The sequence below is a fragment of the Camelus bactrianus genome, chromosome 6 (assembly GCF_048773025.1).
Source record: "Camelus bactrianus isolate YW-2024 breed Bactrian camel chromosome 6, ASM4877302v1, whole genome shotgun sequence".
In the NCBI taxonomy this organism is placed as follows: domain Eukaryota; kingdom Metazoa; phylum Chordata; class Mammalia; order Artiodactyla; family Camelidae; genus Camelus; species Camelus bactrianus.
In genome coordinates this window covers 51,108,127-51,120,555 of record NC_133544.1, presented here as the reverse complement: position 1 = coordinate 51,120,555, position 12,429 = coordinate 51,108,127, and the positions used below count along the sequence as shown (strand labels likewise).

General features: G+C 35.0%; 1 protein-coding gene across 5 annotated transcripts in view; it reads left to right on the top strand.

Annotated features, from left to right (window-relative positions):
- The first annotated feature begins 402 nt into the window (after window positions 1-402).
- The window catches only part of MIA2 (MIA SH3 domain ER export factor 2), an 81,208-nt gene continuing 69,181 nt past the window's right edge, over window positions 403-12,429 (top strand). Inside the window, exons 1-5 of one of the 5 annotated variants that reach the window (XM_010967028.3) lie at window positions 406-477; window positions 619-734; window positions 2,794-2,927; window positions 5,021-5,107; window positions 7,942-9,160. In XM_010967028.3, the coding sequence (XP_010965330.2) occupies window positions 620-734; window positions 2,794-2,927; window positions 5,021-5,107; window positions 7,942-9,160 (1,555 nt within the window). In that variant the 5' untranslated portion in view covers window positions 406-477; window position 619. Of the gene's footprint in view, window positions 735-2,793; window positions 2,928-5,020; window positions 5,108-7,941; window positions 9,161-12,429 lie in introns of all 5 variants that reach the window. The other 4 variants (XR_006718918.2, XM_045504289.2, XM_045504288.2 and 1 more) reach the window with 4 other exon arrangements.

Sequence of the window (12,429 nt, the reverse complement as noted above, 5' to 3'; positions counted from 1 at the left end):
TACATTTAACTATATACTTTCTCCACTCTTGCTGTTATCTGTCTGTTTGTTTTTTGAGGAGGGGAGGTAATTAGGTTTATTTATTTCCTCATTTTCAGAGGAGGTACTGGGGATTGAACCCAGGACCTTGTGCATGCTAAATATGTGCTCTACCTCTTGAGCTAGACCCTCACCCTCTCTTGCTGCTATCTGCACGCAGCAAATACTATGTAATTCTTAACTGATTTGCTGGAAAAGTTTAACGGAAAGAGATGAAGTATCTTTTTGTGGAGGCCTGTTTAAGAATTGCCGCATGGAGTGCAAGGTGCCTTTAAGCCAGAGAGTTTCACTTGGGCCAGCTTTATAAGACACGACTCTAACTAAGAATTCCTGTTAATTATTAAACCCTTGTGTGTAATCTGGGTACCTGACACTGCAGACACTGCAGATTGAGAACGGAGCGTCCCTCAAGTTAAGCCTAAACACCGATAGAAAAATGTAGTTAACAAGGGATTTAAAAAACCGAAATCTTTTCCTTTAATACTTAGTAAAGAGAGTGGGGTGTCTCCTGTTTGGGCTGGCATATCTACAGCCTAAACAATCAGTTTAACTCTTGTTTGGGATTCCTTCTTGTTTTAGCATGGCGGAGCTTGGAGTTCACAGAATCCTCCTCTTGGTTATTTCTCTGACAAAGTGTCTGGAAGGCAAAAAACTGCTGTCAGACTTTAAAAAATGTGGTGACTCGGAATGTGAAAGTAAGTTGCTTTTCTTTTTTCCTACTTTTCCTCTTAAATGAAGCTTTCAAATGATGTAAAATGTTATTGTGAACAAGTATGACAAAAATAAACATTAATATCATTGAGAAATAGGTGTAATTATAAAGTATAGCTCACTATGAAAATGATATGCTGGAAGCAAAGCATTTTGTGATAGTTTTTAATGTAAATATGCAAAGGGACAAAGATCAGCCTGATATATAAATAGATCAGAAATTATAAAGATATTTATCCAGACCTCAAAAACAAACTAATCAGCACTTTTATTATTTTTTTAGGATAAATGTAATTGATTTATATTAAAAGAGATAGCAAGCCATTTGATAGTTTCTATGAAGCCTTTACATTTTTTTAGTTCTATTTCACAATTAGAACTTTCTGATTCTCATGAGTTTTCTAGGAATGTTTTTATTTCAAACCAGCATGATTTATTGTCTAAACTTTATCAAACATTAATCATTTCTGTGTTCACTTATTATGCAAAAATACTAAAATCAGTGTTAAAGTACATAGATTTATTTATATCCTTTAATATTAAAGTTCCTCTATCTTCTACAAAGGGAAATTAATTTTCACTTTATTACTTAAGGACTTCGTTTATTTTCTGACATTAGCATTATGGTACAAAATGAATAGCATCCCAATATATTTAGAATTGCTTTAAATATGTTCTCTCTCTCCAGTATGTGAGAATTTCTTATAATTTACCACATGTAAATTAAAAATGCAAATGATTACTAGTATAAACAAATAACTTAAATTTTTTATGAGTAAATAATTTCCTTAATCATTTGGATATGTAATTTAGTATGCAGAAAAGGTTTACTAGGTGATATCTTATAATAATAATAATCATCATCATGATCATCATCATGATCATTATCATCATCTTTCTTTCCTTCTTTACAATCTCTTTTTAGTTTCCTTAGGGCTGGAACATGGAAAGAGAACATTCAAATTTATAGTAATTGCTACTGTTATTTTAACTTTAAGTGTGTGACAATCAAAACGTTTTTTATATTATATGTTAGTATAATTATGACAGTTAATACGGTATGTATATTACTTTATATGTTGAAGGGCTAAATCTAGCATATGTGGTTAAGATCATTCATGGTTATTAACAGCCTATTGTATTCTGAGTCTAGGGGTGAGGGATGTGTATCTAACAGAAATAAAATGAAATGTAAGATAAGTTTATTGTCCTCCAGGAATATTCATTCTGGTGAATAATGACAAGACAGGTCAACATGAAACTGTAAACAGTGATACAACAGACGGATAGTTGGTAACACTGAAATTCAGAGAAGGGGCAGAGTAGGCTGGGCCAGTTAGGGATGGCTCCTAGAGGAAGTAGGATGTGAGTTGTCCATGAGGAGAGACTGATGGGTTTCTTGGAAGGTTTAGGAAAGAGTAGAAAGAAAAGTTCAGCAAATGGAAGGCAAATGTTGCAGTGAAAAGAACGTCAGTGCAAATCTGGCTCCACCATTTACTATGTGTGTAACCAACTCTTTGAGACTTAGTCAAAGCTCATTTGTTAGTCTAAGATTAGATTATTTACCTCATAGGTCTGTTTTGAAGATATAATAATAATAATAATAATAATAATAACAATAACAACAACAATAATAATAATAACAACAATAATAATAATAAGGCATGAAAGAGCTTGTCATGATGCCTTGAATATTGTAGGTGCCAAGAAGAAAACTAATTATCTTTTCCTTCCCTTTCCACTGACAAGAATTATGACACATTCCAGGGAAAATGGATAGACCAGCGTGTCTGTAGAGGAATAAGAGAAAGTCATTTTAAACAGGGAGGGAGGACTTGGTCATGGACAGCCTTGGATACCAATCCAAAGAGCTTACAATTGATTCTGTGCAGTGGGAAGTCTATGTAGGTTTTTGAGGACATCAATGAGATGAAGAAATTAGCATCTGGAAATGCAGAGGATGTTTTGGAGGAGGGCAAGATGGGAGGGGGATAAAGAACATTTTAATTTAAAATGTGTGTTTTTCTTTGCATGTTTACATAGCTTTAATAAGCAGGGTCTTAGCCACAAGAGACTACAAAGGATCTGACTGTCGATACCTGAACTTCACTAAGGGAGAAGAGATATCTGTTTATGTTAAACTTGCAGGAGAAAGGGAAGATTTGTGGGCAGGAAGTGTAAGTATCTAATCTTATAAACTGAATACAGAATAAATCACCAGCTTGCACGAGGATGCCTGGTTTTCATCTCTAGAGGAACTTCAAGAATTTCAAAGCACTTTATATATATACCCTTAAACATATTTAAACAAACAAAAAGTGGCTATGTTTGGTGTTGGTTCCAGAATTTCTATAAAAGTAGCTTCTGGGAAGGCAGTCTGGCTGGAATGAAGGATTAATAGTGCCTTTAAATTATTTTTACACAGCATGCACAGTTTTTGGACTTAGGTTTTATATTTACTTGGAGACACTTTAGAGGTGCTGATGGAGATTATGGGATGACCAGGCAACCTCAGCCATCTCTTGGTGCTGCCAATGGCCAAGTTTAAGAGAGACTGGGAAGTTTTAGTTAATCAGACTAAAAGGCATGTCTTTCTGAGCAAATAAAGGACTGAATTGCTGAAGAGAGCCTCAGAAAGATTAGTAGCCTAGGGAAATGAGGTATATAAATTTTTCATGGAAAAAAGGAATAACTGAGAGAAACTTTTATTTGGCCAAAAGTCCTATTACACTGAAATTCTAGAAGCCTGACTCATCTCTCTAAATACCACAAGAAAGGTGTTTAAACTCAGAAGGGCCAAGATGGCCCACCATTACACCTCAGTTGTAAGTCTTCCAGCTCCAGTTGCTGTAACTATTTGGAAACTGACAAAGTGAACTCTACAATGTTGTTTCTTAAACGGGTATCTGCCTGGATTAAACATCTAATGCACAAAATGAAGTGTGCTTGGAACTTCTCCCTGGTTCTACACCAAAGTACATGCTGCTTTTGTGCAGAAGTATTATTTTCACACAGAGAAAACAAGAAATAATGCTTTCTTTTCCTTCTGTGTTAACTCCTGTGTCATTTTTATTATACCTGCATTGCATACCTCCAATGCATTCAAGGCAGAGAAGTGGTATGTTTAAGGCACCACAAACGGTAGGAAATCTTGGGAGCTGCAAAGTCCAGGCAAACAATTCTGGCCAAGGAGAGGTTCAGTCATATAGTCCCTGATGCTAAAAAGCAGGATAGACCCAAATAGATTCTGTTCCTTCAAATAAAGATCACAGAGGCTACACAAGAAAGAAATCTTAGTGTGGAGGAAGATACAGCTCAAGTGGTAGAGTACATGCCTAGCATGCACAGGGTCCTGGATTCAATCTCCATTACCTCCTCTAAAAATAAATGAATAAATAAACCTAATTACCTCCCTTCCCTCCTCAAAAAAGAAACAAACAACAAAAAAAGAGGTCTTATGTATACACAATATGGAAATGATGTAAGTATCAGACTGGTTATACTTGTTCAGCTTGGGAGTAAAATTTCTCATGGCATCTTTTCATTCTAAAGCATAATAATGTAATATAAGATACAAACCTATTTTCAATTGAAAGCTTTAACCATCCATTTTCCTATGATGCTGGATTAAAGGACCAAAATAAATATATTCTTTAAACTTTGACAGGTATAGGAAATGGGCTTGTGAGATGCCTTCACTCCTGGGGGACATCTTGTAAGCACTTAAAAGGGATTAAGAATATCATTGTTACCTAGGTACCCTCAGAAGAGTTGAATGGAACCAAATCCCCCCTAGAGGACTCATAGATCTTCACCATCTTGATGAATCCACCTTGGTCCTTCAGAGTTTTAACATCTTACCTGATTTTGACATCCTGAAAATGCTGAAATGTCACAGCTCCATTGAGCATGGCTACTGTTACCATTCCCTTGCCTTCTGATATTCCAGGTTACTAGAGTAAATCTGCGGTCCACCTGGGCAAGAAAGGTCATTAAAGAACAGAAAAAGGAAGAAAATGAGTGGTTTTCCCTGTCAAATTTGAAAAAGTGGCATTTTATAACTTGGCCCTTTATTCCCTCAAATTAATGTTCTTTTGAATAGCAAAAAGAATACTATTTCACGCACTTTCTTTTATGTGGCAAATGAAAGCCAATTAATGTCTGTAATTTAAAATAGATGAAAGTCAAGGACATGAAACAAAATTAGGCTCAATAGCTATTATTGCTTTGATCACTCTTACTTGCTAATCTTTGTTCTTCATTTTGATAGAAAGGAAAGGACTTTGGATATTTCCCCAGAGATGCAGTCCAGATTGAAGAGGTGTTCATATCCGAGGAAGTTCAAATATCAACTAAAGTGAGTAAACTCATTTCGGTTATTAATTGAATTAAAAATGTCTTGGCTGGAACAGTTTTCTGTAGTGAAAGTGCCCATTGGTCATGCATCTTGTATAGTGGGTCCATAATAGAACTTGTGACTGAGAACTCACTCTAAGAATAGTTTGAGATATGAGTAAAGTTAGGTAAGACTAAGGTGATGACAAAGATTTTGCTTTCCGGAAAATTAACAGACAGGTTAAAAACATGGATTCTGGAGGTGGACTGAGTTCAAAGCCCGGCTCAGCCACTCAGTAGCTATGTGGCCTGGTGTGCTTTAGTTTTCTCTTCTGTAAAATGAAGATGATGATTCTAACGTAGTGCCACCTCATAAATTTATTGAAGAAAAATGAGCCTGTGTAGAGCACATAGAACAGCACTCAGTAAGTGCTACATAAGTGTCAGATATTATTACTGTTGTTATTGTCCTACTGGGACAGAGCCTATTATTTCCCATCACACTTTCTAGGTCTCATATCTCATATCTAGGTCTCTTTCACTGTTGGAGTTTTAAATGGGCTTCATAATGTTGGGCTTAAGAGTGAGAAAGGGCATCAGAAGGTGGCTTTTCAATATGTGAATTTGATGAGCCTGTTTAATTCAGATTCCACGTTAAGCCAATTTCCCTTAAGTGAGGTCAGTGTGAAGGGAGTCTGCCTAGTTCAGTAAACTATCATCTGGCTCTCTACCAACACAAAGTCTGGGATTAACTGTTCACTGGTCCTGTCAGTTCCGTCTTCTCTTCATTTCCACTCTTCCCAGAGCTTGCATTCAAGGCCTCACTATCTCTTGAGTAGAACCGTACAGCAGGCTTCTTACTGGTCTTCTTACCTCTACTTTTGCCTTTTTCCAATTCATTCTCCAAACGACAATGGTTCTTGTAGATACAAAAATGAACATAAAAATAAGCAGATCATGTCATACGTTTGGTTTAAAGCCTTTAAATGGCTTTTTGTTGAACTTGGATTCAAGCCCTGACTCCTTATCCCGGCCCTACATGATCTCTTCCTGCCCCGCTGCTGACACTGTCTTCACCACTCTCCCCTCACTCACGGTGCTCCTGGCCACACTGGCCTATTGACTGTTCTTAGAACATGCCAAGCTCTCTCCCAGCCCAGAAACCCAAATAGGCTGTCCCTCTGGAATGCCTCCCCTAAATTCTTCACTTGGCTAGTTCCTTCTTACCTTACTGGTCACAGCTTAAACGTGAGTGCCTCAGAGAGGTCTTGCATGATGATTCTAAAGGAATTACTGCTTTTTAATCCCAGCTTCCTGTTCATTTCCTGCAGAGCACTTATCACAATTTATAATTATTTTTTCCTGTTGTTTACTGTAGAATGCCAGCACCTGGCACAGTGCAGGGCACACAGTAGTCATATGGAAGGCCCGAAGTCTTAGGTCAAGTTCCCTGGAAAACAGCCTTTGAGCTGGACCTTTGCATCCAAGAAGTTTACTGGAGAGTACTCTTGGGAATGGCACCTGTGACAGAACAAAAGAAAAAGCAGGATTGGGCAGACAGAGAAGTTGAACCGTGATGTAGTTGCAACAAAAGTTTCAGGTGATTCCATAAGGGTATTTGAAGCTGGGATGGCCTTTCAGAGTTGGCCTGAATAGAGGCAAGGGGTTAGGGCTTTTTATCCTTGCATTACTGGCTCATCTGGGGTAGTGTGACCTTGGGTTAGGTTAGGCTAGTATTTACTAGAGATGGTTACTATTTTAAGTATTTGATTCATTTAGTCCTCACAACACCCCTATAAGATAAGATAGGCACCGTCATTATGCTCATTTTACAGATGAGGAGACGGAGAAATAGAAAAGTCATCTAATTCACCCAAGGTCACAGAGCAAGTAAATGTCAGGATCAAGATTTGAATCCAGGGAGCTTGGCTCCAGAGTTTGTTATTAATCACCTACTCTGTCGCAGTGCCGAAAACATAGTATAAAGTTGCAATTCTGAAGTTTCTTTTTAAAAATTCTGAGCTTTATTCTCATTTCATATTGGTGCTATCCAAAGAGCAGTGTGTATCACTGTTTCACACCCTCAGATGAAAAAAAAAAATGCTCCACCATTTTTCTTCTTGATGATTTGGTTGTTCTGTGAGATGAGCAAGGGGATCCCTATCTCCACTGGCTACATGCAATTTCTCAATAAAAGAAGTCTAAGTGTTTCAGTGCAGCTTGTGACCAGGCCTTCATGCATTAGAGTCTCTGGTTTGTCTGAGTTGTGACCATGTGCCGTGAAATTCCACACCCTGAAACCACTGCACAGCTGCATGTGTCCATTCAGGTACCCTTACAAGGAGCAAGATTGTGTGGACATGTACATCTTTTCATTAAAGTTTATTTGCAGAATATACACAAAGCCTTGGTTGTCTCTGCTTCTCAAACTGTTCAATAACATTAATGCCAACAAGCCAGTTATGATACAAGTGTTTGAGATTAGGAGATATATGATTTTAGCTTTTGCTCTGTTGTTGAGCTAGTTGTGTGGTCTTGGGCAAATCATACTCATCCATCTTATTAAAAATTTTTTTTTAATTCTTATTTTTTATTGAAGTATAGTCAACTTACAATGTTAGTTTCAGGTGTACAGCAAAGCCATTCAGTGTGTGTGTGTGTATGTATGTATATATATGTATATATATATTCAGATTCTTTTCCATTACAGCTCATTACAAGAAACTGAATATAGTTCCCTGTGCTATACAGTAGGTCCTTATTGTTTATCTATTCATACTCATCCATTTAAAATGATTTAGGGAGAAACAAGGAATTTTGGTATATTAATGTCAATCATAATTTTTTTTCTTTCAGGAATCTGACTTTCTCTGTCTTCTTGGAGTAAGCTTCGTATTTGAAGATGAAGATAGTGAATTAAACAGTGATAACAGTGAAAATATATACCCATATGGAGAAGATAAAGACACCAAATCTAATGTATATGAAAATGATTTTCAGACAGAACCTGGCTTTTATTCAACTCTTGAAAGTATTTTGTTTGAAGATCAATTTCCAGCATCAGAGGCTCCTGAAGATGTCAGAAGTACTAGTGAATCAAAAGACTGGGAAGCAGTAAAAGCTGGAAGTACGGAACAGTATCCTAGTCCAGAAGTGGATCATGTCCCACCATCCTCAGCTGTGCCTGAAGTGAGAGGATGGTTTGGATTTGGAAAGGATCAAGCTGATGGAAGGACTTCTGAATCAGTTACTGAACCTCTACAAGAAAGCTCATTTCAAAGTAGAAAAATAGCAGTGGAAGAGAACAACTCAGAAGAATTAAACAATGGTGAGTCCCAAACAGAACATAAGCAAGAATCTGAATCAGAATCCGATTCAGTGCCAGAGCAGCAGTCTGAGCTAATGAGTGAGTCAGAGCACATTCTCAATCCTCAAGACACTGGTTGGTTTGGTGGTGGATTTACAAGTTATTTTGGTTTTGGAGGTGAGGATACAGGGCATGAATTATTGTCCGAAGAAAGCAACCCACCATTACAAGATGTTCCTAATTCCATATCCTCTGAGGAAGAACCCACAGTTCCATGTACAGAAGTGGCAACAGAAAAAGAAGACACAATCACTAATGATAGCTCAATTCTCAAGCCAAGTTGGTTTGACTTTGGTTTTGGTATGTTAGGTTTTGCATATGCTAATAAAGATAAAATTACATCAGATGATGAAAAAAATGAAGAAGGAGGTGGGGGAGATAAAGGTGGACATCCTCCAACAAGTGAATTTGACCCTGAAATAAAAATGATAAAAATTATGGAAACTGAAGATCAAATAGTCAAGGAAAGAGTCTTAGAGAAAACAAATGATTTGGATACTTTACCATATTTTAAAAAGTTCTTGTATAATTTTGACAACCCCTGGAACTTCCAGAACATTCCAAAGAAAACAGAATTGCCATTTCCCAAGCAGACATTGGATGAAAATAATGTAGGTGAAAATGATGAAACAGAAGAATTTTCACTTGAAAATTACCCCACAGATAATATGGAAGATACGATGTTGAAAAGCAGATACAGTCAGTCAGGTTAGTATAAAAATATCTGTAATTTATTTCTAAAACATAATTTATTTTTCAAAGTATGTATCACATGAAGAAGTCCAAGAATCCATATTTCTCAAAATACTCAATAATCAACAGCAACCTTATTAACCACCCTTTTTTCAATTTCTAGTTTACTCCAGGACAGATCTTAATATTATAAAATAAAATCTCAAGGGAAAAAATAACTGGATATATATGGATATTTCAAGGAAATCTCAAGTTATTTTACAATAAATTTTTATCAAATACTATATGTAAACAGGTCAAAAAATATAAATAGTGCTAAGGCTTTTTTTTTTTAAGCAAAAGCAATTTCTGTTCACTCTGTCCATCTCTACTCACACCTCTGTCCCAGGGATAATAATTTCTCTTATTTTTTTAAGCAAATTCCTTTTAGTATTTACATTTGTTTTCTAAGTAAAATATTTATATTGTTCTGCTTTGATTAACCTTTTTAAAATAATGTCCATTGACTTTCTTTTCTGGTAGGTGAGGGCTTGTGCTTCTTTACCCTCACTTTTTAGCTCATTTACAAAAAAAACCTTCCCAATACAGCTATATTTGAATGGTGTTCCTAGAAACCTAAGCAAAGGAAGACTTCAGTAATTCAAAATAGTCTTGATTCCTAAATGATACTTTATTCTAGGTCTGTATCTCCTCCCTGCCCCTCCCCTAGAAGAACCAGGGTTTACTTTAAGTGTATGAGATGATAAGGAAACTCAAGCAAAAATAATGTAAAAAGTTTTCAACTTTCTCCCTCAAATTTCTCAGTTCTGGGGGCTCAGCAGAGGGTAGCAGAAGAGAGCAGAGTATCAGAGGACACTTCTAGATCTAGATATCCAGGTATCTAGCTCTCCTTTGGCTAAAAGCCTGTGGATTATATTTTAAGTAAAGAATTATATAACATGACTTTTCCATATCTCCATTCTGATGTCTATATGAAGGGCAGATTAGAAACTCAGCAAATATTGGCCAATAATACAGAAATAGTTGAACCCCAGAATGACAGGAAATCTTTCACAAGAAGAGATCAACAATCAGTTGCAAAACTCAAACACATTTCCATTAGAGCTAGTTGATTTTTTGAAGTTTCAGAAGAACTGTATGTCATTTCTTTTCTTTCTTTTTTTTAAATTGAAGTATAGTCAGTTGCAATGTGTCAATTTCTAGTGTACAGCATAATGTTGCAGTCATGCATATACATATATTTGTTTTCACATTCTTTTTCATTAAAGGTTATTATAAGATATTGAATATAGTTCCCTGTGCTATACAGAAGAAATTTGGTTTTTTTAATCTAGTTTTATATATAGTGGTTAACATTTGCCAATCTCAAACTCCCAAATTTAACCCTTCCCAACCCCTTTCCCCAGTAACCATAAGATTGTTTACTATGTCTGTGAGTCTGTTTCTGTTTTGTAGATGAGTTCATTAGTGTCCTGTTTTTCCTTTCCTTTTCTTTTTTTTTTTTAAGATTCCTATGAGTGATATCATATGGTATTTTTCTTTGTCTTTTCTGGATTACTTCACTTAGAATGATGATCTCTAAGTCCATCCATGTTGCTGCAAATGGCATTATTTTATTCTTTTTTATGGACAAGTAGTATTCCATTATATAAATATACAACTTCTTTATCCAGTAATTTGTCAATGGACATTTAGATTACTTTCATCATTTCTTAATATTCTACAAAATGTAAGTTTTTTACTTGATCAACATCCTTAACCAGATAATATACTTTAGATTCTAACTCTTTTCTAAATAAGAAAGGTGTAGGTGTGATGATTTTCATCACTGAAAAACCTTAGAGACCTAGACTGTCAAAGTCTAGAGGAAATTATTTTATTCTAAACTTGTTAGATCCTAAAGGAATATTTGTGAAAAAGCATATAAGAATAATTGGAAAGAAGAGAGACTAAAACAAAGCAAAACAGTATCAGGCCCAGAAATATAGAAGATTCAAAATATAGATATATAAAAATATTTTAGAGCCTATTTATAGAAACTCCAGGGCATTCTGAATATCACTTTAGTAGAATTTATCATTTCATATAGTGATGCTGGGAGAATTTCTAAATATGAATAACTTGGTGAATAGTCAAATGAGAACAGGGCATTGAGGCAATTATAACTAGTTTTTGCAATTTGCAGATAGTAACTACTATATGTAAAATAAACACATGTTTCTTCTGTATAGCACAGGGAACTATATTCAATATCTTGTTGTAACCTATAGTGAAAAAGAATATGAAAATGAATATATGTATGTATTTGTATGACTGAAACATTGCTGTGCAGCAGAAATTGATACAACATTGTAAACTGACTATACTTCAATTAAATAAAACTAGTTTTGAGGGATTTTTATAAAAATATTCAGAAATTCCTTTAAGTTTCAAAAAAAGTATGTCTTTACTATATAAACAAAGTGAGTTTTTTAAACATTTCAATATTAATTGAATGAAAAGCAACCTGGAGTCATGCAAAGTTTGTTTTAAAGAAAAAATACTAAAAGGGGGATTCAGATAAGGCCACAGACTCTATTTTCTGGATATTGGAGAAATAGTCAAAACAGCCAATATTTTCAGATAATTTTAATAACCTTTAGAGAATAACAAATGGAAACTTGACTCAATTAGAAGGAGTACATAAGAAAAATGAATCACTGATCTTGAATCAATATTTGTGAAAAGTTGAGATGTGAGATAACCACATATACAAAGAAACTAATATGCTGACATAAGAATTTGCAAAACAGATAAATTAGGGAACAGTTATTTATATCACAATATTAATAATTATTTTATAAGAGGACTCAATTGAGCTTAAATAATGAATTTCCCGAGTACAGTTAAATATGAAAAATTATTCATTATTTTATTTGACATAAAAATTCTGTTTATTAACAGTTTTAAGAAAGTCTTACCTGTATCTAATGTAAATTTTAAAGCTTAACTTTAAGTCATGTGAAATTAATACCTCGAAACTAATTAAATATGAAAATACTATAGGAAGTTTTCATTTTTCTTAACATATATTTATTTTAAATGCAGTTTAAAATAGTATCTTAAAGGAATCACTTTAGCCACATATAAATTTGGTGTAATTAATTGTTGAATAAACCTTTTTTCCTCTAACGCCATTAAACATTAATGTAGATCACTCTTTGAATCTTGTATTTACAACAGTCCTATTGTATTCAGACTCTTGAGTTGATTGCTCATTTTCACTTTAATGTCCCCAGGTGGCA